Below are 25,977 nucleotides of genomic sequence, written 5' to 3' on the forward strand. Positions count from 1 at the left end.
GGTGAACTGGAGATGTATTTTGAAGAGTTAGCAACAGGCGCGAAGGGCCGAGTGAACTCTTTCAGGGCAGGCTGGTTTCTTGATCATTCAGAGTCTGATACTGACTGCTCTCTCAGCAAAATCTTGACCTTTGGATACCGAGCGGGAAAGTGCAACCAATGACAATGCCTGTCTGCTTTTGTTCGGGGCGCCGGAAAGGGTGGTGGTGTTGGTTGTCTTTCATCTCATATTTAAACACCAAATACTTACTAAACTTAGTTCGCTTTAAGTCTGTACTTTTGAAGCACTGTGCGGTTCCCTTTAGTTCTAGAGTTGTGTTTTACTCGGATGCGTGTATGTGAGGGGTTTGATTTTGTAATGGTTAGGTTGGTTTTGCCTGGGAAGCAGGAATTTGGGCGGGTCTGAGGGGAGGGAGCAGGTTGAGCTCCGCCCTGGTCTTTTGGAAAACTCTGACGGGAAGCGGAGCAGGAGCAGAGCGAGCCTGGAGCCGCGATGCTGGAGCTGGTACCGGACCAAGAGTTTCTCTACAAAGATGGGAGGAATGGACTGTCCATCCGCCGGCGATGGAAGCTGCTGGCCGGCCTTTTCTTCGCTGTGCTGGCTGCCGCTTACCTGGCCCTAGTGGGATACTTCGCCGTTTATAGGAACTTCTTCCCAGGTAAGAGAGGGAGGCAGTTTGAACCCCTTCCACCTCCGCAAGTCATAGAGCTCACGGCACAGGGATCAATTCTGTCCCATCTCAGTGGTGACAGTGTACCTCAGTCTGTCCGAGCTGTCAACTTTCCACACAAAATAAACTCACACAGGCTGAGTGCCCCATTCACAGAAACCTTCACTGTCTCACATTTGCACTGACACATCCACAGACTTGCTCTGCACTCACAGACTGCCAACAGGCCAGATCATAAATACAAGCAGGTATCCATCCAGTCTGTCTCCCACGCCAAATGTCACACACTGTCTCCCACTGCCAGATCAATCTCAAACACTTAAGATACAGATTGGCTGATGTGCAGACATGTAGACGTAGGCATCGATATACATCTACTATACACATACACTGGTAAATGATTCAGAAGTAATCAAGTTGTAACCATTATGACTGCTGGATGTCCTTGTTAAATATATTTTATGAATGAAACATTTACAACATGTTTTATTTTCACAAAGATAATATAGAGCTTGACAAGCATGTTTTTAAGTTTAGCTGTAACCTTGTTTGCTGTCCTGTCTCTGAGTCAAAAGGTAATAGGATGAGTCCCACTCCAGGTCCTTAGCACAAGAATCAACATTGACACTCCAGTGAGATGTTTCTCAGCCAACATCATAAAAACAATTTATTCTGGATTTAGCATGTTGCTGTCTGTAGGAACTTGCCGGGCATACATTAGCTGTTGCATTGTCTACATTACAACAATGCAAATGAAAGTTTTTCTTTATATGAATAAGTAGATGCTGGAAGAGGCTGCTGAGGTGGTTCTGTGGGTTTGTAGCTAATTGCAATTTGCAGACATTAATATTCATTCCAGAGATGGGAAGGAATGATTGCAAAATAATTAACTAACTGAAGCCGTCAGCTCTCTCCTACCTTTCATGTTGGAGTTGAGTTCGACATGCTGAAGGCATTCACTGATATTCACCCAAGTGGTTGTTTCCTGTGTTCATGCTTGAATTGTAAGTGTTGACAGTTTATTCAACTGTAAAAGTCATCACATTGTGTTTGAACCTGATCTGACCCCCTATTATGAACACATTCTAACAGAGGCCCACTGGATTGCAATTGGAAGTGGGACACTTGTCCATTTTTACTAAGTTTCTGGCCAATAGCAAATATAGAATCTTTACACTATGATTAATGACAAATAACTCTATCTGATTAGCTTGTATTATTCACTATTACACTCCCTTTGGAAGGACTTTTAATTAACTTTCAACTTGTTCATTACCCATTGTCTCTTTGGTAACTCTTCAGTGTCCTTGTAACATACTGCAGCATTGTCAACAACTTAGGACAAGCTTCAGTAAAACAACAGAAACTGATCTGAGTCTCTGAATCTAGTGCATGGCAAAGTGCAGCAGTAGGCATTGAATCTGGTAATGTAGCCCAAGAGCCCTGGGGCCACTGAAATTGTATCTGTGAGACAAAGAGCCTGTGTGACAGCTCAAGGTGATACTCTGGTTCCAACAGTAGCTCAGGTATAAACATGTGTACACTAATGTAATGGAGATATTCGGTTGAATTGGAAAATGTCAGATGAGTGTGTCACTGCAGTTTCAGTAATAAAAATAGGAATAGTTGGAATCAATGAGCGATTCAGCCACAACATCTGTGAAGAGAAGTGGCATACATAACCCTTCATTAACGGCACTGGTGCAGGATTTATTTCTGAATCATTTTACTTCCTCTTTACTCCACAATTGTTTTGTTTGCCTTGTTCAGTTTTTTCAACATTGTGAACCCTCTGACCTATTCTTCTGTGTTTTATCCCTATAATAACATGTCCCATTATAGTTCAAACCAGAACAGTACGATTGCTCAAATATCCTAGAATCAGGTAAAACAGAATGGAGAAAGTGCATATTCAAAGTGAACAAGACTAAGTCTGGGAATATAAAAGACCAGAAATTATTCTTCATTTGTATAGAGTTTTGGTCAGGCCCCATTTGGAGCATTTCTCCCAGTTTAGGCACTGTGCCTGAAGGAGGATATATTGAATTTGGAGGGAGATTCACCAAAAAAATCTGAGAGTCTGGAGGATTAAATTATGTAGATTGTATGAGTGGTGTTTGTATTCCTTAAAATTTAGAACATTATGGAATAATTTAATTGGCATGTTCAAATCATAAAGTGATTTGATGAGGTAAAGAGGAAAATTTGCATCCAAATAGCACTTTTCATGAGCACAAAATGTTGCAAAGCATTCTACAGCCACTGAAGTACTTGTGAAGTGTAACTATTGTTATAATGTAGGAAATGTACCAGTTAATTTGTGCACAACAAACTCCTACAAACAGCAATGTGATAATTTGTGATGCCAATCAATATTGGACAATTCTTGGCCAAGACACCAGGGATACCTTCCCTGCACATTCTTCAGCATAGGGTAGGATTTTTACATCATCTGCATCATCCTTTGACAGGGAAACAAGAAGAAGGGGACAACCATCAAGAATGAAATCAGAAGCCATATTTTATTCCATAATGTAGTGATTATTTTCTCTAAAAAGGCTGTGATGTGAGGATATTGGAGCTTTCAGAGCTGAGATAGACAGGGTTGTATTAGATAAGGGTACCAGGGTCTAACATGGATAAATGGTATTGAGGTACAAGTCAATCATGATTTAACAGAATGTTGGAACAGGCTCACAGGTCTGAATGGCTACGCCTTTCCTTGCATTCTCACTGCATTTTATGAAGCAGTTTTCAACAGCAATGTGCTGCTATCACTGTGCACTTTGCTGGAAGTCTCAGACAGAGACTATCACATAAGCTTTGTGCAGACAATGTAACCTTTTTGATCCATAGAATGAATACATGGTCAAATCCTAATAAAATCGTCGCCCGGATCAAATCCCATTGCTCAAAGCTTTTTGTTACATAGATTTCCATTAATATTGGGTTTAGTTATGATGCTGTCAGTGTTTGGATAATGCACTGATGATACCTTTTCAAATTCACTTATGAAGAGTGTACTCACATATCCTCACATCCCCTTTTTGGGTTGCAAATTCTTATGGAATCATAGCTCCATGAGAGGCAGCACATTGAGTAAGCAATGTCATTCCTCACATTAACTCAGCAACATTTCAGTATTTTAAAGATGGTAAGAAAGTTCAAAGCTGTGATAGTAATATAATGTGGATACAATAGAGAAAATTCAAGTATGCAATTGTTTGTTGAGATATTCTGTACATTAGCCAAATAATAACTCATTGACAATGTTCTAACATATCCAATTATTGTATTAGCATTGAATCATATAGCATGGAAGAAGGCCATTTAAACCATTGTGTCTGGTTAATCTCATGCCCCTACCTTTTCTCAAAACTCAAACTAATTTTGATAAATTCCAGTGATTGGCCCATGAATAGAAGATTCATAAATGATAGCTCTTCCCTCTTTATGTTCACATTCAAGCTTTAAATTGTTCCCTGTTCAACATTTTGTACAGCAAATGTATGCTTAAATTGACTCATTTCATTTTAAAGGCATTAATTATGAATTCAACCAAACCAATCAACATCAGAATTAAAACTTCAATCATTAAGTTAGAATTAAAATTAAAACTCAATATTGAATGAAGTGCAATTCCCATAAGACATCAACAATAACACATGTGCCATTTATACAGAATCTTTCTGATAATAAAGATTGTTGGGGGAGGCAATAATGTCAGATTTGATACCAAGACACAGAAGGTGATATTAGGACAGATGAATGTATGTTTGGTCAAAGAGATAAGTTGAAAGCAGCAGCTTAGAGAAAGAGAGAGCGGATGAGGATTTCTGAAAGAATTCCAGAGTTTAGGAGCAAAGCTCAACTACCAATTAGAGATAACAAGGTGTAGAGCTGGATGAACACAGCAGGCCAAGCAGCATCAGAGGAGCAGGAAAGCTGACGTTTCGGGCCTAGACCCTTCTTGTTATCTCAGATTCTCCAGCATCTGCAGTCCCTACTATCTCTCAACTACCAATTGTTTAGTGAAGAAAATTGGAGACGTACAAGTGGCCAGAATTGAAGGAGCATGGAAATCTGAAAGGGTTGTTGAGTTATAGGCAGCTGCAGAGATTGGGAGAATTGAGGCTGATGAGAGATTTGAAAACAAAGATGAGAATTTCAAACAGGAAGCAGACACAAACCTGTATTACTGCCATTACTTCATTTACCCACAATTGCAGGATATGGCCACTACCATCTTAGGCTTAACAATTATTGATTACAGTAGAGATAAAGTGAGTCTTAATAATGATTACAGATTTTAGTCTGTTATAAGTTTAGTCTAATTGTAAACTTCATGATAGATCATCATTTTATATTCCTGTTATTGTAGGGATTAAGTGAGTTTAAGTTCAAAGTCTACGTTCAGTGTATTATTAGTAAGCCTTAGTTTTAAGGCATTCATTTGATTGTAAACATAAAATATACATACCCTGTCCTTAAGTAGCAAACTGATTGTACATTCAGACACTGTTGTTCTTCTCAGTGACACTCTCAGTGACTATTCAGTGATATATCAGTGACAAACTGCTGTCACATCGGCTTTCTTCAACATTCATTCTTCTCAATGTACCTAGTTAAAGTGGCATATACAATGAGATATTCAAATGACTGTGTATGGTGATTCCTTCACTTCAAAATTAAGCTACAAGCATTTGATGTTCTCAGTGTTTATAGATATTTATGAATCAAACTGCTAAGAGATGTTTGTACACACCTTTGAAGCAGGTGGGATTTGAACCTGGGCTTCTAGTCCAGGGGTAGAGACACTACCACTGTACCACAGAACCCTATCTCAACATTTATGTATTTAACACTGGTTGTGCAATGACCTCCCAGAATCTGACATAAAAACCTTCAACTCTCATAAAGGAAAATTTCCATTTCAGTCAAATAATCAATGGAAGGCTGATTTGGTTATGTAAAGCTTTTCTAATCAATCAGTGTGGCTAGGATTGGGGCAGGGTGGATCTTGAATCTGGCTTCTTGCCCGGTTAGTGGTGGTGTGTTCATGGCAAAATGAGTCTGATCTGCCTTTAGGCAGAGGACTGAAGAAGAAGACAACCTTTTCTAATGGGTTGTTCAATACACAGACAATGCTTTGAAAATGTCCCGCTGTGGGAACTATTGCAGGATGGTGCGGTCTGCAGGGAATGGGTATCACAACCAATGAAGAATATCATCAATCACAGAATTGTCTGAATCATACATTTTAAAGACTCAAGAGCACATGGACCAAAGAAGAACAATCTCCTTGCCATGATCCATACATAAGGTTGCCTCAGTGGAACCATTGTTTCAAACTGTTCCTGCCCAATTGGAACTGATGTCTTCCTATCTGGATTCAATTATTTGTCCCGTTGTCCAGTCTTTCCTCTTCTACCCGTGTGACTGTACTGATGCCCTCAGTCACTTTAAAATTTTCCAATGTTTTTGCCCCTAACCATCTCCTCTTCACCATGGCCACCCAGTCGCTATCCACCTCCATCCTCCACCAGTTTAATCTGAGGGCAGATTGGGTAACTGCTTTGCAAAATGGTCCATTCAGTCTGTAAACTTCCAGTGACCAGCCATTTTACCCGAAACGTCAGCTTTCCTGCTCCTCTGATGCTGCTTGGCCTGCTGTGTTCATCCAGCTCTACACCTTGTTATCTCAGATTTTCCAGCATCGGCACTTCCTACTATCTCTGTAGCCATTTTAATTACCCACCTCATGTCTCAGTCCAGTTGCATTGATCCAGTGAAGAGCAATGTATGGTTGAGGAACAGCAGTTCACCATTGCTTCAGAACTTTGCAGCTTTCCAGACTCAATACTGAGTTCAATAATTTCAGACCGATTTGTCTTTTGTTTTCTTTCAGTCAGCAGCACACCTGCTGCGTGCATATCTTTTGTTCCTTTGTTTCTTTCCTCCCTCCATCACCATTCCCCTTGCCCTGAAAGACCAACTCTTATGTAATTTGTCTGCCCTGTCTTCCCACCTGTCACAGACTTTCCTCTGCCCTTGTCCCACCCATCCCTTGCACAAAATCGAGCATGTTGCAGTTCTGATGAAGAATCATTGACCTGAAACATTGATTCCATTTCCATCTCCACAGATGCTGAGTATTTCCATCTATTTTCTGTTTTACTTTGAAGACGAAGAAACCTCTGTTTCACTTCATTTGACTATATTTAGTAAACCACCATCTTTTCTGAGTATTAAAGCTGAGAGAGTGAATTCTCTTTTTCATTACAGCTATAGAATTTGGAACATGAAATGCTCATTGCTTAGAGAAGAAATTACTGGACAGGAATTAATCTAAGTTACTTTCTTCAGAAGTGAAAGCTTGTCCTATTGATGTGTGAATGTGTTGTTCTCACGTCTGCCTAGCCACAACCCCTGCTGTGCAATTGAAAGGATTGATACAAGGCACTATTTTCCCACAATAGTCCAAAACCACCCAGAGGTGCAATAAACCTGGCATGAAGCTGCCTGCAATATAGAAGATAACAAAAATATGGAATCTAACCATGTTAAAACATTATGAGCTTTAAAAGAAGTCAACTGGGACAACAGGATCTATTTTGCCATAGGAAATCTGGTGAGAAAGTTATTAATTGATCAATTTTACTTCTGCCTAGTGGTGAATCACTAAGGTCTAAGTTCATGTTTGAGAGTTCTTTGCCCAGTGAGTTCCTGTTTCAACCTGATGCTGGTGTTGAGGTTGGTTGGCTCGCTGAGCTGGTTTGTTGTTCCGCAGACGTTTCGTTACCGTGCTTGGTAACATCCTCAGTGCAGCCTCTGATGAAGTGTTGGTGTGTTTTCCCGCCTGGTTTTTAAACTCTGGGGTCCGTTGCAATGGATTGCCTCACTTCCGGGTTTCCTCCGTAGTGGAATGTATACGGGGTCGAGTTCAATGTGTTTATTAATAGCATGCTTCGTGGAGTGCCATGCTTCCAGGAATTCTCGTGCTTGTCTCTGCCTAGCCTGTCCCAGGATCTTGGTGTTGTCCCAGTCGAAGTCGTGGTTCTCCTTGTCCATGTGGATTGAGATGAGTGAGTATTGGTCGTGTCTTTTTGTAGCCAGTTGGTGTTCATGTACTCTTGTTGTTAGTTTCCTTCCTGTTTGTCCGATGTAGTGTTTCTCGCAGTCTCTGCAGGAGATCTTGTAGATGACATTGGTCCTGTCCATGGCGGGGAGTGGGTCTTTAGTTCGGGTGAGCACTTGATGTAGGGTTGATGTGGGCTTGTGTGCCACTCAGATGCCCAGCTGTCGTAGAAGTCTTGTGGTGAGTTCTGACATGTGACTGATGTAGGGTAGTGTGATGAGTGTGTCGGGGCGTGTAGAATCTTTCTGATACTGTTCCCGTAGGCATCTCCTGACCCAGTTCTTTAGATATCCATTATCCTTGAACACTTGGAAGAGGTATTCCTCCTCCTCTTGGCGTAGTTGCTAGTGCGTACATTGCTGCTGAAAACCCTTCAACATGATGAATCCAAAAATTCGATAACAAAATAAATCTGTAAACAGATTAAGACTACACAATGTGCGTGGGAAAGAAATCCAGAAATTGTTACATGTTATTGTTACATGTTAGCTTACATGTTAGCACCTTTCCTGCTTTCATTACTCTTTCCTGAGATAACTTCCTTTAGTTGTTAGGATCTGCACAATTGCTGATCTTGCACTGTCTGTACATCATGTCAGAAACTGGTAAGATGAAGATTTTGAAACAAACGTTATCTACAAGTTGAGCCAATAAAGGATGCTATCAGCGAGTAGAAATTATTTATAGGATAGCAATGTGAAATGATCCTGCAGAATTGGAGGCTGCCTGCCTTTTAATCAGATAGCAGTGATCAAACATTGCAATTCAGAACGTCTCCCTGTATCATCTTATTTTATTTCGCACTCAGACTCAGTCACGCAGCTCCATAATTGCTTGTAATTATCTTCATTACAGACACCACAGAGCTCTGAGAACCGACACAGTGCCTTTTACTCATGAATTCTCTGAAGCACAAGAAACGTTAATGATAATGTTGGATGACTTACAGATTTGGCAGAGTGTTGTTGATTGAGACACTCCCTATTTGAATGTCACCTCAATTACTCACTGCAGACACAATTCTGCATTCACCAAGATCTGGCTTTTCCCCGAACACGCCCCTGTTCCCAAACAATTTACTACCCCTCCCCCCATGCATTCTCCCATCCTCTTCAGACTACGGCGAATGATCCATGGGAATGGATTGGGTGGTGGATATGCGGATTGACTGTGGGAATTGGTGGAGATTCCAGGATTACTGGTTGTCCTGTCCTCTCTTTAAAGGCCATTCCACTTGCTTGGGCTTTGAGTGCAGGCTGGCTGTTCAACAATGGAGGGCATCATGGCAGAAGCTCATGATTTGCATACCCAGTGTATGAATACAGATACTGTCCAGCAAAGATTGCACAATGATGACTTTAGCTAGTTTCAGTGGAGTTAAATGTTAGCGATGTCAGAAAACCCGGCACAGACCATAGAGATCACACCCGAGATTTTACTGGTCTCTGTAACCCAGAAACATGTTTATCTACTGAACATAGGCTGTTGCTTTTAAGTTTGCAGTTATAATTGCTGTTGACATTGAATCGTGTGGTTACTACTGTGCTTATTTTTTCCATCTAATTGCATGGCAAGGGAGCCAGTGGGGAGGAGTCCCCAGAGCCACCTTATGTTTCTGGTCACAGCACCTCTGATTCATTTGTCTACTTTGAGCTTCTCCTAGATCAGTTCAGGAAGCTGAAAAGTCTGAAATAGTCTGTATTGTCTTTGTGAGTTGTATGAACTTGCACTTTGGTGATTTGGAGGGGGCGGGGGGCACACATAAACTGTTCAGGCTCTGATTCATTCACGAACGGCTCAATCCATGAATGCCCTGACACAGACTTTGACCTGGACCACACAGACCAGCCCCATCCAATGTTCCAGGTGCACGGATTGTACGCAGGACAAACCAGTAAAATTAAATTCACAAATGGCATTTGTTTCAAGGGCTGGATATTCAGGAGCTAGGGGATTATATGGGCCTCTCACACTGCAACTTGAACACCACTAATTTAATATACCTGAGTTTCCTGAGAGCGAGAAAAGAAAGACTTCCATTTAATATTTATAATTCACAATGTCAGGATGTCCCAAAGCCCTTTTGAGCCATTGAAACTCTTTTGAAGTGTGGTCACTGTTTAATAGAGGAAATGAAGAGCCTATTTACACTCAGCAAGCTCTCATGAACGGCAATGATGATGAACAGCTAAGCTATTTTAGTAATGTTAGTTGAGAAATAAATATTGGACAAAACTCTGGAGAGCTCCTTTTCTCTTTTAAATTCTGCAATGGGATCTTCGATAGTCACCTGAGTTTAGAATGAGCACAGAGATAACAGCAAATGTCTCGTGCAACATTTTACTTTTGGTCAAGGTTTTGAAATCCATCTACAGGTATGGATTGCTAAACTGACCCACTGAGATACCCACATGGTTAAAGCTTTAATTTGTCTGATTCAGAATACCGACTCTTTTCTGCAGGGGTACATACACATGCTTAAATCCAGAGCTTAGTGCAGCATATTAACATAGCATGAGGGAACATCCGGCTATGTACAAGATGCTTCTGCAGTTAGATCCACATTAACAGCAGGGCTTTGGTTCTAATCTGAGATCGAGTCAAGAGGAACAAATGCCAATTGATAGTGAGAGATAGTAGGAACTGCCGATGCTGGAGAATCTGAGATAACAAGGTGTAGAGCTGGATGAACACAGCAGGCCAAGCAGCATCAGAGGAGCAGGAAAGCTGAAGTTTCTGGTCTAGACCCTTCTTCAAAAAAAAAGTTGATAGTGACTGGTATAGTTCTGCAGCTCTCATTAATAAGCCAGGCTGACTTGTCAATCATCAACACACCGTGGGACATTGTTGGAATTAGAATCATAAGTTAACAAGGGTAGGATGGGCACAGAACATGTTAAATGAATATCACTGCACTATTAAAATATTTTGGCATATGCTTGATTCCTGAACCTGTATCACTTGCATCTCACCAATCAATTAGATTTAATTGTCATTGATATAGGAAAAATAAATCCAGTCACTTGCATTAACACAATGTGTGTCACAAAGCAACAAAATACTAATCGCAGTGTGTGAACCAAAAGAGTAGGAAGAGCAACTTATTTAAAGTGATGATAAGTAAAAAATAAATAATATATTTTATTTGCAACTTCAGCCAAGGGCTTTGAAGTAAATGGATCTTTCAGTCCAGGTGGGGACCTACTGGATTACTTGCTTCAACATGGAATGATTGACAGGAAGGATGGGCTGCTGGTAACATGGCACCATGCTGCAAATAGCAAGAGCGAAATGGAGGCAGCCTTGAAAGGTAAATGCACAAAACTAATGTTCTTCACAAATAAACTCCGCTCTGTCCACCCTTTCATTGTGCTTGTTCCAGTGCAAAGGATTCCTGGAGAATTTGATCACTTGGATCTATATCGATTTTCTGATGTCAGAAGCAAACAACAAGGGAGAAGTTGAGCTGGTTTATCTTTCCCCTTGTCACGTTGGCTCAGTTGATAGCACTCCTAACTCTGAGTTAAAAAATTGTACACTCAAGTCTGCTCCATGACTTAAGCTTGCAATATGGATTAACACCTCAGAGCACAGTGAAGCACTCTTGCAGGCGTGAGCTGTTAAAACAAAGTCTTATCTATTTGATTTAATGAATGTAAAGTGCACTGAGTCTCCAATGAATAATCTTCATTTCTGGTATGAATGGGATAACCTGCCACAGGAATAACACCAACTCTTTAATCTCCAACTATTGCATTTGAGACCATATGGTATTCCCACTACTTTTCCGTCTGCTCCAAAATACGTCACATCCAACCCCATTATTTTCAGATTGGAGTTTAGAAGAGAAAGAAGTGACTTGGTTGAATCTTATAAAGTCGTGAGGGCCCTTGAATGGGGTAGATGTGGAGAGGATATTTCCTGTTATGGGAGAGTCTAGAACTAGGGGTCACTGCTTAAAAATCAGGGGTTGCCTGTGCTTTTTCAGAACAGAGATTAGGTTAAAAAAAATTCTCTCTGAGGGTCATGAGTTTTTGGAACTCTCTTCCCTAAAAGAAACGATGGAACCAGAGTCCTGGAATATTTTTAAAGAAGAGGTGGATAGTTCTTTGTGAAGCAAGGTGTTGAAAGGCTGTCGAGTGTAGGTAAGAATGTATATTTGAAGTTACAATCAAATTAGTCATGATCTAATCAAATAGTGGATCTGCTCAAGGGACAGAATGGCCTATTCTTACTGCTGATATGTAGATCACGGAACCAATTAAGTTCAAAGGCATAGACTGCATTCCGTGTATTATTTGATGAATGACTGTTTACACTTCATCCCTGGCCTCCTGTCTATGAATTTCCAAACCATTTATAATGAGGTTAACTTCTGGGACAAGGCCACATGCTTATCTACAGATGAAAGCTCCATCTACTGTAACCGGAATCTGAACTGTCTCTATCTCATAGCTCAATAAAACCAGTTGGTTCTAAAGCATATCTACCCTAGGTATATAAAAGCATACCTAAAAATGTAATGCAAATCCTGTTTAATGCAGGGTGAAAACTCTGCTTTCATCACAGGCTGAGAATGGACAATTTTGTATGCTGGTTACTAAAACTAAAAGGCTGAATTGAAACTATCCGGAACCATCCATGGACTTACGGAAAGATCAGGTCACACTGGAAACTCAATGTCAAAGGACCACCAAATTAAACAGAAGCAGTATCCATAGATATTATTAATCAACCTGTTATGACATGCCTCTGGAGCAGTTGGGACTTAAACTGGGCCTCCTGGCTCAGAATAGGGGCATATCACTATAACCATATGACCCTTAGCCTGTATTCATAATGTCTGCACACGGAATACTTTCAGCTGTCTCACTGTTATCAGTTTGCTATGGTGAGTCCATTTACAGAATGCAGGCATAAGCCTAATGTTGTGCACCCTGTGTAAGACAGAGATAATTTGTTGGAAATAATAAACTGAAGACCGTAGAGATTTTCTTGCTTTTTTAAGTTCAGCTGGAGCGTGTTCTAAATGACCAGTATTCATGGTGATGATGTAGCTGCCCTGTCTGGGGAACAAGGAAGAAGAAATTCCATTTGTGGTTGAAGATGACTGGCTTGTTGGCTAAGTACTTGTATGAAAGTAAACCGTATGGAGCACAGGGCTCAGGTTCAACAACTGGAATGTGTTAAGGTAGCCGTTCTTAGGTGGATCAACAAGTAGGATTACTGCACGATATCTCAAAACCTCTGCGCAGGGCTGAGATGTACAAATCCCTCCTCAGATGCTCACAGAAACAGAATCAGACAGAAGAAACCCTGGCAGCACAGACATGATCGGAGATGAGATTCCAAAGACAGTTAGCCAAAAATTACAAAGCCAGCAGTCTGTGGCACAATATGTTATATTGGCCAACTTGCTGTGAAACATGTGTTCGGAAGCAAGCTCAGAAAGACAGGGGCTTCCTTCATGCATGTCTCAGTTGACCCAACCCTTCCAATTTAGCAGCAACTCAATGTCCATGAAGATTACAGTGAATTGAACCAATCTGCTTTGACCCACTTGGAATGACAGGTGGAGAAAGTCATAAAGAAATCATATGGCATGTTGCTGGTTCCACAGTCTGATTGTTGTGGATGTGTGTTCCTAGGCAGTGCAATGGCACTGGAAGCAGATGTCAATATTGAAGGACTCAACACTCAAAACGAGACTGGTACCCCCATCATGGCTCACCCACCCAGTATCTACAGTGACAATACCTTGCAGGAGTGGCTGGATGCTGTCATCAGGTCTAAGAAAGGTAACACTTACCTGATCAAAAACTTATTCTGAACAAAAGATCTTCCTCCTTTCCAAATCTGTCTACTGATGAAATTGTTAGCAATTTATTACCACTGGATTTAAATATTCCCACACACCCCTGGCTGACCTCTCTAGTTCTTGAGGTCATTCAAAACTCCATTGCCCATGTTCTAACTTGTACGAGATCCCAACTACTGTCTTCCCTGTACTGACTCCTGCTACAACATTGCCTCCATTTAAAAATTCTCATCTTTGTTTTCAAATCCATCAATGCCATCGGCCTCCCTATCTCTTTCTTTCTCCCCCAGCATCCCTGATTTTAATCATTCAGCCTCCTTTCAGTTGCCCAGACTCTAAACTCTGGACTGATCTCCCCTAAGCTGCTGCAAATCCCCAACTCTCTTTCCTGCTTGAAACCCACTGTTACAATCAAGCTCCTTGTCATTGGTCTGTTCTGTCCTTACATGATTCAGTATCAAATTTTCTTTAATAACACTTTGTTGACTTTATTACGTTAAGAAATGTAATTTGTCTTCATATAAACAGCTACTCTGTTCAAACTTCTTTTAAAATGCTAAGTAGTTTTATACCTTCTTCTGGATGAGAAAAATAAACCTGACATTTAGAGGGAGAATAATCAGAAGAAGAACAATACTGTAAGACTGCAAAAGACACACTCATATTAGTGCAGTGCTCATTAACTAATTCTAAAGGGTAACAGACTGGCAGAGGTAATGCCGCAGGCAATATTGATGTATACCCAAAACCAGTGTGCTTTCGGTGTTCAAGGGATTCTCTCCATGCCCTCTCTCCTGCTTGCTGTTTCTGTCAGTGCCCCACTCCCTGTTTCTTCCTCCCACCCCTCACTACTGTTGTCCCTCTCACTTCCAATGGTTCTTCATTCCCAGGGATGGTGAACAGTGAGTGAAAGTGTCGGTGATTGGGAGGAAGCCAGCGAGGGGATGTGGGCAAAATGGACACATATTGAGAGAGGGCAATGAGAAAATTGTGACACCAGCCTTCGATATCAGTGAACACATTTGCAAATTCCTCAATTTATTCTCCTGTTCTTTGTGAAAGGTACCTTGCTGCTGTGTCTGGTGAGTGTGCCCCATAACTCAACATTTCCACTCTGTAATTTTTGAGGTAAAGAAGATTTTCACTTATCTAGGAGAGCATCATTAAATCTTCCCTTTCTTTGTAAGTCAATCCCACATACTCACTTGGTTACACTTAGCATCTATTCCATGACTCTTTACCAGGTGATGTGAGGTTCACTATCTCTTTATATTGTAGGGTGGATACTGACAGCTGCCCTGACTTCAACAGTAGTGCTACAGAACGAGAAGAGGTGCTACTGCAGCTTGGGGAGCAAGGGCATCCTCAGAAGATCTCTTTCCAAAGGCCTGTTTGTGCCTCCACTGATGGATCTAATGGCTGTTCACGGCAGGACAGTAGTGACAACAGGGGGAGATCTAATAGTCACCATTCACAGTGTGGACAGTGTATTTTCTGGATGTAGTTGGAATAAATGCTCATCCTTCCTATGTAGTCTGGCACAGCAATGCAGTGCACACAACTGATCTGTATGAACCTCTCACAACATTGGGGAAGGTCTGCGTTCTGAAATGAAAATCGAAATAATGATTTTCAGACACAGGCTGGTAATGATGGTTGTGAATGCACCCTTTATGGTGGATTACAGATCAGACCTACCAGAATGTTAAATATGTGAGGGACTCTAGACATAGGTGCCGTGAGCGAGGGAAAGGGTTCCACCGTTTCGTCAAAGGGTTTGCAGATGTAAAATGAATGTTTGTTTTTTTTTCCAGGTATCAAGCTGGATTTTAAAAGCATTGATGCGGTAAACCCTTCCCTGGACATCCTAGTTAAGAAATATAATGAAATTCATTTCAACCGACCAGTCTGGCTAAATGCTGACATTCTGATTGGCCCAAATGTCCCAGGATTTATGCAGCCGGTCAATGCGTCCAGGTAACGTTAAACCCGGTGCTGCAAGTTTCAAAAATACTATCACTGCTAAACATTCTTCATTTTAATTTCACATCCGACATGAGTTTTATTTCTGTTGTGTCCTGTTGGAATTCTGTACCTTGCTGAGAAACCTCACAAGAACCAACTGACTTCTCTTTTTTGCATGTAAATTTTCCACATGTAAATGTGACGATATAGCATTGCACCTTTTGACTTTTGCCACTCTTCTGATGTTGCTTGCCAGCATCATCTCTGTGCTGTGAACCCACATTGTGATGGTATTGCTGTAGCGCCATTAGCCAGGGAGCGCCAGGCTAGAATTGATTGGATTTCCATTTGTGTGCATATCCTGGCAGTATGGCACATAATGAACAATGAACTGAGATCTTGTATGTACCATCTTGGGTTCAGCATTAACACTCTGAATGGTTATGTTTCCTGTGAATTGTCAGTAATGCTAAAGCATGGAAAGTGTGACATGGATCTATAGTCCAACATGAATCATCACTTCTATTGAGAAGAAAAGATGATTTTTAATTCCCTCTCCTTCACCCTCCTGATGAAGCTGCTCCTTGCACTGCTTTGAACATGTTACTGTAGGACACAAAGAGACACTTAAATAATTTAATGACAGTTCTTGAGCTTTAACTTTCCACTTGACAGACATTGAGCTATTTCTGGCTGCTCTGTGTCTTGTTAAAGTGACATTTAAACAAAAATCATTTGTGCTGAAATTCCTGAAATCTTTTCTCATCAGATCTTTCAGTTGCTGAATAACAATTACATAATGTAACCACAATTGCAGTCCTGTCTCACACCACCAGCATCTGTTTTCAGACACACAGAACTTGCTAGCTGCCCAACCGCAGCAGCACCAAGAGAAATGGAGAGAGAGTCACTGCACTGATAGAGAAGCTCCGATCATTTGATCTGATACCCGCAGCCACCAGTGCAGGAGATCCCGCTGCTTTTGCAATAATCACAAGTTTAGGGTTGGATTGTCATATGGTGAGCCAATGCACACCAATGTGTAAAAGGATGGCTCATGAGCTAGCTTGCCAGGGGATTTTCTGACTGGACCGTTTTTAATAATGACACCAAAGGGCCATTGATTTTTGATGAGGAGAATAGCCATTTTCAGGCAGATTATAACTAGTATTGGGGCAATCCCACAGCTTTGCTTGACAAAGGAGTCCTGATGTAAACCCGAAATGTTGGCTTTCCTGCTCCTCTGATGCTGCCTGACCTGCTGTGTTCCTCCAGCTCCACACTGTACTGGCTTACTTGACAGAGGCTGGATTTTGAAGGTATCTGTTTCAGGTCTCTCTCTCATGACAGTTGCACTCATACCATCATGAAACTATTGCAGATTGTGATTAAGTTTCTTGGACATCCAAATCTTTGGAGCACAATTCCCAGAGTTTTGTGATTTTATCTACTGAACGATTTGGCCATGTCAATGAATGCAAAACAGTGTTTGTGGTGTGGTTCTTGATGTTTTTCTTGCATTTATTGGATAAGAAAGACTATATCAGAGGTTTGTTTGAAAAGACTAAAGCTACATTGTGACTGTAGAAGGATTTCCTTAGCAACAGACTTTAAGCTAATTGCGGGATGGTCCCTGTTATGCACAAGTGGAATACCTTGATCATTTCCATAGCATGATTGATCTTCTTTCTTGAAGGTACCTACAATTGTTAGATCCCTGAAGTTGGGGAGAAATTTGCTTTCCTCTCAAATTTTCAATTTTACGAAAGATTCTGCCCGTCCTTGAATGTTGCCAAAATAAAACCCATAACAACCCAGATCTGGTCAGCTAAATATTCCATCTCTCGTACATGGTGGAGGAAAGATGCTGCAATATGTTCAGCACTTCCCACATGGAGGGGTGGAGGTCAGGGCAACAATGGCAAACAAGGGAAGTCAGGGACAGCATAAAAGCAAATGCACACAATGGGGGAAAGCTAGAGGATTGGGAAGTCTTTATAAATCAGCAGAAGTACAACTAAAAAAAAGTGAGGAGAAAATGAAATATGAGATGAAGCTAGCTAGTAATCGAAGCTAGCCAATAATACAAAAGATTGCAAGAGCTTTTTTTTAGATATCTAAAAGGTAAGAGAGAGGCAAGAGTGGACATTGGACCAAACTGAATTGGTATTTTGAATCAGTTGTCATGGTGGAAGATACCATGGTAGCAGCATACCAGAGCTTCAAGAGAGTCAGGGGGCAGAGGTGAGAGTGGTAACCATCACGAAGGAGGTAGTGCTGGGGAAGCTGTAAGGACTGACGGTGGATAAATCACCTGGACCAGATGGACTACACCCCAGGATTCCAAAGGAGATAACTGAGGAGATTATGGAAGCATAGATGGTAATGTTTCAGGAATCACTGGAGTCAGGGAGGGTCCCAGAGGACTGAAAAATGGCACTGTAACATTCCTGTTCAGGAAGAGAGAGAGAGAGGCAGAAGACAGGAAATTATAGGTCAGTTAGCCTGACCTTGGTTGTTTGTAAGATTTTAGAGTCCATTATTAAGGATGAGATTGCAGAGTAGGAAGTGCATGGTAAAATAGGGCTGAGTCAGCATGGCTTCATCAAGGGGAGGTCATGCCTGACAAGTCTATTATAATTCTTTGAGGAGATAATGAGCAAGTTAGACAAAGGGGAGCCAATGGACGTGATCTATTTGGATTTCCAGACTGCAATTGATAAGGTGCTGCACAGGAGGCTGCTAAACAAGATAAGAGCCCATGGTGGTGGGGCAAGGTATGGTGGAGCAGACTCAATCGGCTGAATGGCCTAATACTGCTCCTATAGCTAACGGCCTTACCTTGGCAGCCACCTCTCTCAGATATTGTGGTATACAGGGTAGTTGCTGTTGCCGCACTCCTGTACTGCTGTGAGATCTGGGCTATGTATCAGAGGCACCAGGAACACTAGGGAAGTTCCAGAATCAATGCCTCTGCCACAACCTCCATACTCAATGGGAGGACCATTGAACAAAGTCCTTCTTGAAACCAACTCCTCAAATGTTCATATAAAACTCTTGTAAAATCACCTTTGATAGACTGGATACCATGGCAAGATCGCTGCAAAGTGTTTTCCCCACTGGGTCCCATTTTTTCAACTCTCAAATGGCCAACCTCACCAGGGCAGCAAAGAAAATGCTTCAGAGATACTCGGAACTCTCCTCGAAGCACAGCAGCATTACCTTTAATGACAGAAAGGGACTTACTACCAGTCGCTCAAAATGGTGACAACATGTCCAGCATGTTGCATCGTGCTTTAGCTTCATAATGTCTGAATGATGTGACAGAGAAGGGATGAAAAGGAAATGAATCCTGAACTCCAGATCTCTCTCTCCCCGATTCGACATTAAACCTGTTCAGTCACATGAAGGTTCATGGCAGAAACTCACAACCCTGAGGTCGCAGTCAAAAGCACAACCTGACCCCAACAAAATCAGGCAGACCTTTACTGTTCCATTAGAACTGACTGTGATTCAGTTTTATACTTCAAATATACTCAAAGTAGGACAAACATATATTTGTTTCAGTAATTCTACAGAATGCTAATCCCAGTGTATTTATAGTTTACTGATTTAAAGAAAATAATCTGAGTCTTAGAATAAAACAGCTGGCTGTAAATTACAGACTGGAGATGATTGAAAGGGTTTGGAAGGTATCCACATAGAATAATAAATCCTTAGAATGAAGGACAATCAGACATTTAATCAAGAGGTTTGGATCAGAATCAATTAATAGATTTTGATCCAAGGATTTTACCACTTTATTGAACTAAATAACTCAACAATAATAGGTGTCTGTTAGTATGAGTCACAGATTGAATTTAATCTGCAATAAACTGGGAAAACAAAGCTCATTTGGTATGTAAGCATCTATCTCATGTCTAAGTACTAGCATAAATCATTGATTAGGAGTTACACGTGTTTTCAACAATATTTTCATGTTTCATATCACCCCTCCTTTTGAACTATAATCTCTAATGATCCCAAACCTGCTCCTGCTGAGAGGTGACACGTCCAAAAGAGATATTGATAACGTTGCAATATTAGTGAAATCTTGGAATATTTTTCCTGCTGTTTGCTGACAAAGAAACTAGATGGTTTATTTTGACTAACCTCTTCAGTTGTCAGATTCATACCAGCACACAAAAGTCTAATAAATTCCAGCAAATGTCTCACCTTTTGATTCTCCCAAACCTGCCAAGGTCAGTAAGGTATATGTCATGTGACTGAATATTCTCCACTTGTCTGGGGATGAGTTCAACCACAGCAGTGTTCTAGAAGCTCAACAGCATTTGGAGGAAAAAGATCAATATTGCTATTCCTTCATAACTTCTGGAACAAAGTCCTGAAGCCCAACAGCACAGTGGGAGCATCTAGACCACATGGACTGCAAGAATCGATACAGAAAGCCCACCACCTTCTTCAAGAGATATGAGGGATTGGCAGTGGGTATTAGCCTTACTAGTAATTTTCATAGTTGAAGACTGAATTAAAGAAACACCCAAAGACTGACCTTTGCTTTACTAATATTTTGGAGCTCCACAACCAGTATGGAGCATTGCACATTGGGGTCTTGTGTAGAAACAGGAGTTTACTGTAAGAACAATGATATATTAAACAGATATTTAATAGTGAATTCTTGCTAAACGATTTCTGGTTATGATCTGACCCATGAAATATCTCCTGCAGGTTCCTGGGTCTTATTCAGCAAAGGTTCCCGAATGTAATCCTCTCCCCTGGCTGGATGTCTCTGTACTTACCGATGATTGCAACTAAACCTTACACTCGAAAGATGGTGGAGGAAATGTATGACTTGGTGAAGGGTTTATCACAACGTGTCACATTCCCTGTTCGAGCTGTGTTGTTGAAGCCAGCTTGGCCACATTTTAGTTGGCTACTCAGTCAGTCACCAAGGTAACCGTAAAGGAATACTAACTAATAACGCCATTCTGTTTATTTTGTCTGTATTTATTGATGCTGTTTCATTCCAATTTGTGCTTCTTTCTATGTCTCAGATCACTTTCTTTATGCTGATACTATTAAAATAAATTCAATTATCTCCGTGTAAAAACCGAGGGATCCTTGAAAAGTAAACTTTAATCATCATTTGCCAGATGTGTTGGGATTTGGAGGAGATGGGGTATCAGTTTTTGAAGTCACATAGTCAGATTTAGCAATATAATCACCAGGATGCAGCTGAAGAAGGCTGCTTTCCAAATTAAAATGGAGCCAGTATTAAAAGAGATTTAGATATGATCAAAAATAACTCGAAAGTCAAATCAATCTGCATTATCAGAACAAGGTCTTTTAATCATCTCTGCTGCTGGGCGAGGCCAGGAAAATAACTAGCTCCCAGGCTCTTTTACTGTAAGTGGTTGATAGATGTTGTGTAAGAAACATGCCCTGGATCATCTCTTCCTCAAAGTGGCACGTCTGATGTGCTGGGCTGCATGCCATCCTCATCCATTGCCCTCTCAGTGGTACAGGCATATTTCCAATGGATTCAATGTGTAGATTGGCAAAGGATGAGGTGGCAACAAAGCTAACTAAGACACGAAGGGTAAGGTTGAGTTTAGTTCAGTTGTCTGCTATCTGGCAGCTGATAATTGCAAGATGATGAGACACATGCGAGTGTTCCTGGGCGTATTTGTTTATTTTCTAATTAAATATGGTTAGCATTGTTACTCACAGCAGTGTTAATCACAGGCTCCTGATCTTATGAATGCTCAGCTCTAAAATAAGACTGAATGAATCGTAAATTGTTTAGTTTGTCTCAGGGCCAGAGTCAATACAGCATAATTTAGTTTGAAACTTTAAATACAATTACAATCAGGAGAAGATAAAAGCCACAAAGAATGCTGTAGGTTTGTTGCTGACAAAAATATTTCCTTCCTCTCTGAACAGCTGGAGTTAGAATTTGCATTTACATCCCTTTAGTTCAAAGTTGTTTCATTCAAATAATCTCAAATTTATTTTGTTTTGCAAAGTTCCCATCTTGTTATGTTATTTGCATTGGTTAACTGTAATTATTAACAATTTAAGTATAAAAAAAACTGAATACTGGAAATAGGTTGTAAGGTCGTAAACTGCAGGAGATTGGAGAATGGTGACTGAATGTTCGTCAGAGACCAGTGGAACCCAGGAGTAACTAGGTGACAGCGGTCCCAAGACCTGAGTTTTGAATGTGTCAGTTATAGGGATATTAGATGCTCTGGATGAACAGTCGGTGTCTGATGCTTTGGATCACAAATGGATTACGTGCAAAAATCAAAAGAGCAGTCCCAATTGCAATGATAGAAATGGTTGTCCTTTACCTACTCAGAGCGAGAAGATGACCAGATAATGTTTTACAGAAGAGCCTTACAGATATGAAATATGAAAGAGAGATAGAGAGATCACCTATTACTCTGGGATGGGCTTACTTCAGATTCTAGAGGTGAAGGGGTAATATGGTGCAGTTAGTATCTATATCAGGACTGACTTGTAGCATCTGGTACAGAGCTTTTTAGCCTGAGTTTTTATATTTTTTTGTCCTCCTGTTTAGCTGACTGAATCTTGGTGCATTTTGGTTCCAGATACCCTTCAGCAGTTTTCCTTGGCATCCACATCTGTTAGTTATTCAGCCTGGCTTAGTATTGCAGGCAAGTTATGTGCACTTCCCTGATCAACAGGGCAGACATTCCAATTGGATTCTCAAGAGACCAACCAGGGAAGGAAGCCTGGGAGACTTTATTCACCTCCATCCCTCACAGTCAAGCAATCAGACTGATTGCAGTGACTAGTGGCTGCAGGGCATTGAAGCAGAGACCTTTTAATCCCACACCATGTCGTGCAACAATTAAGTAGTGCATGTGTTTTGATACAGTGTATCAAAACCGCCCAGGCAAGGGAGGGGTATGAATCCACTATTCATATCATGCTTTGAGAAGGAGAGGTATTTATCCACTCGAGTCAATCCCCTGCCAAAGAAGAGGTACACATCCACACGTGTGATTTCTAAGCTAGGGAAGGATATATCTCTGCAGTTACCAAAAAGAAAAATAAAGACTTGCCACCATATCATGCCTTTCACAACTTTTGGATGTCTTAAAGCATTTTACAGTGAAGGATGTAGTTTTTTTAAGGTTTTGTCAATGATGTAATGAAGGAAACACAGTAACTAATTTGTGTGCAGGAAACTCCCACAAACAGCAATGTAATCATGACCTGAAAGTCTGTTTTTGTGATGTTGACTGAAGAATAAACATTGAATAGGAGGAACTCTTCTTCCATTTGGCAATCCTACAGTGAATCTTTTATGTCCATCTGAGAGCAGATGGGGCTTTGGTTTGACAGTCCAGCACATCCTCAAACGAGGAAGGGGGTGTAATCGTCTGGAGTCACCATGAGACTTGAGAGGAATATAAATGCACTGAAGTTGCTTCCCTGTCCCCACTGCCCCCCCCATCACCAACACCACCCTCCACAGTCTAAGAAAGAATATGTATCCATGAGAACAAACCCCCATCCTAGACCAAGGAGGACTACATACACACTGGAGATTACACTTCTAGCTCTAACGTGGGGAATTAAACTGGAAAATTGTATATCTGTGGGATTGGCATGGGAACAGCTCATGAAGCTCAGTCCTCGGGCTGCTCATTTGAAGTGGCACTTGGGCAGGGCTAGAGTGGGTTGCTGATGGCCCTGTAACTGTAACCTTTGCACCTCCAGAAGATGAGGGAAGAAAATTAGCAACATTTCTTATTGTCGATCCACGTAAATGGAAACTTACAGAAGAGTTGAGTGATCTCAAGGTGTCTGCCTATAGCATTTGTAATGGTTGTATCTGTGTCTTTGTAGGTATAGCCTTACTCTATGGCAAGGATCAATTGATCCCGTCACTGTGGAAGATCTTTTATTCTTCAGAGACAATAGCAACGTTGAGCAAATCTATTATGACATTTATGAACCAGTTTTGTCTGAATTCAAACAAATTGCACGTATGTATTGGAGTTCGTTTTCATTAGTTTGGCTATTCTTCCTCCTTCTGCGCTGCATACTTACCCAGAGGGAGAGAGTAGGCCACAGCTTTGCTTTAAGGTGATTAGTGTTGGCTCTGTTATCTGGTTTTTTGTGAGCACAGACTGGAATGAATCTTTGTCCAGTCAATCAGCTCCCAGTATGAGGGTTCCCAGATTCTGCTCATAGATTTCCCACCGATTCAAAAAGGCAGCTCACCACCACATTCTCAAGGGCAACTAGGGACGGGCAATTGCTGCTGGCACAGCCATGTTCCATGAGTGAATATAAAAAAATTCCAGCAGTTTGGTCTTTTTCTGTGGCATACTGCATTAGAACTCAATCTGCTGCGCAATCACTGTTAATCCCCATGCATCTCTTCACTGTTTTCTCATTGTGTGTTTATTGCCACAGTACTGTTGCTGTAGGTTGCTGTGCAAATATTAAACTAATGAGTAATAACAGTACATTGAGCAGTCCCAGGTCAAGCAGTTTAAATGCCAACTAAAACTCCTAAATACACTCTCCATGCAACCTAGAGCAGAAATATAATTTCACCTATTGCACCAGTATCACATCCCAACCTGCAAACAACATTCCCAAGTGCCCTTGTCACATTTACAATCATCATATCAACTTTCTTGAGTGCAACTGCTGTAAATTCATTTAATTGGCTCAGAGTTTGCACTTAGTGGTCAATGAACACTGTCAGCCATTCACTTCAACTACACCTGATCACATCCTTACAGTGAGCTGTTGTGCTATATCTAGTGGTAGGAAGCCAGTTTGGCAGTGGTATCTACCATGTGATCCGGGACCTGTGTGAACAGGACAAGCAACTGTATACTCTTCAAACAACCAGTCTGAAGATTACTTACTGAGTTGTGCAAAGGCTAAACCTGCAACTGTAAGTGAAAATAGCGACTTCAATGTGAAATCAGGTAGAGAGAGTAAAATACAGAGAGGGAAAGAAATGTGATTAAAAGAGGTAAAAGATACAATGAAAAGGTTAAAAAAAACACATTTCTTTTGAAAAAATGCTAATCAATTGTTAAAATGCGAAGAAATAAAACTCCATATTTGTAAGCGTTATGTTTCAGCATCAGAGCAGCAGTGAAGACTTCCCTGAATTTCAATGCCGAATCTGTCTCTGAGCTATCAAAATATTAGGAGGAACATAAACAGCAGCAGAATTTCAAGTTAAACCACTTGTGTGCGGTCGATGGAAGTTGCTGGTGATTTACTATTCAATAATTGGCATTACGTTTACTGCAAAATCTGGGCCATTTTATGTCTAGGCTAGGTCATCTGCTCCTGATCACTGTTCATTGATCATTGCCAGAAACTTTAATTGTTGGATGAGAACAGAAGTGAACTTGGTTTTACCCTCTTTCTCCCTTCTTCATCATCAACACTGGTAGAATATTCTGTAATTCTCCAGGAGTCCTGCACAAGCAGAAGTGGTGGAAATTTGCAATTAAACAAAGAGTGAGTTTAAATTTGTTATGTAGTTTCCTGCTGAACCAATCTGAATTTTATACAGTTAATCTACTTTACCGTGCACAGTGCAGACAAACCGAACCAGGAGGTTTTACCCCGGAGGGAAGCTCATGGATTATTTCCCCCACCAAAATCTTGATGAACTGCAGATCAAATGGTTTGACATCGGATCCACAGAACTTGAATTGATGAAATTACTTCAAGGTAACAACATTCTTGGTAGTTAATATCATTCTTCATCACAGGATTTATATCATGCCACCTCAAACTTCAACCTGAAAAGAATTTAATGAAAATTAAAGTTGTTAAAAATTAGAATTAATAAAATGCCTTCAAAAAAAATGGGTAATGACAAAAGCAATTAAATGAGAATATAGTAGATCATTTACCCTTGTACATCAGAAAGCACTTACGTTCCACTACGTTGTATCCCTGCTAGTAAAGTAGCTGATTAATACAAACAATTCATCCCTTCTTCTGTCAAATGCAACATCAACAATGAATCTTGCAGTTCTGTGCCAATTCTTGCCCCAAGTCAATGAATTTTTCACTATTATGATGCTTTCAAGTTCTTCTGGTTCTGATTTAGAAACACATACACATGCAGGTGGAGAAGGTACACAGTTTCATGTTGTGATATACAGCTTGGAGATTCTGATACTAAGTGGCACACAGCATAAACCGACACTGTCCCAGTGAGCATCTCAAGTCAGGTAGGACATGGGATAGTCAAAGAGTAAACTGACCTCTATGCTAGCTCAACATGCAAATCTAACATTGCTGGGCTTAGACACAGAGAAAAGTGCTCTGTACTCCACTAGTTTTTTGGTCATAGGTTCAATTTAG

At 40.8% G+C, this 25,977-nt stretch overlaps 1 protein-coding gene across 1 annotated transcript in view; it reads left to right on the plus strand.

The window, feature by feature from the left end:
- Positions 1–466: 466 nt before the first annotated feature.
- The window catches only part of fam151a (family with sequence similarity 151 member A), a 30,052-nt gene continuing 4,541 nt past the window's right edge, over positions 467–25,977 (plus strand). Inside the window, exons 1-7 of the mRNA XM_020510797.2 lie at positions 467–658; positions 10,966–11,118; positions 13,457–13,606; positions 15,441–15,603; positions 20,320–20,544; positions 23,473–23,612; positions 25,198–25,335. Coding sequence (XP_020366386.1) covers positions 493–658; positions 10,966–11,118; positions 13,457–13,606; positions 15,441–15,603; positions 20,320–20,544; positions 23,473–23,612; positions 25,198–25,335 — 1,135 coding nt within the window. The 5' untranslated portion in view covers positions 467–492. The remainder of the gene's footprint in view (positions 659–10,965; positions 11,119–13,456; positions 13,607–15,440; positions 15,604–20,319; positions 20,545–23,472; positions 23,613–25,197; positions 25,336–25,977) is intronic.

Source organism: Rhincodon typus, chromosome 10 (genome assembly GCF_021869965.1).
Source record: "Rhincodon typus isolate 14 chromosome 10, sRhiTyp1.1, whole genome shotgun sequence".
NCBI lineage: Eukaryota > Metazoa > Chordata > Chondrichthyes > Orectolobiformes > Rhincodontidae > Rhincodon > Rhincodon typus.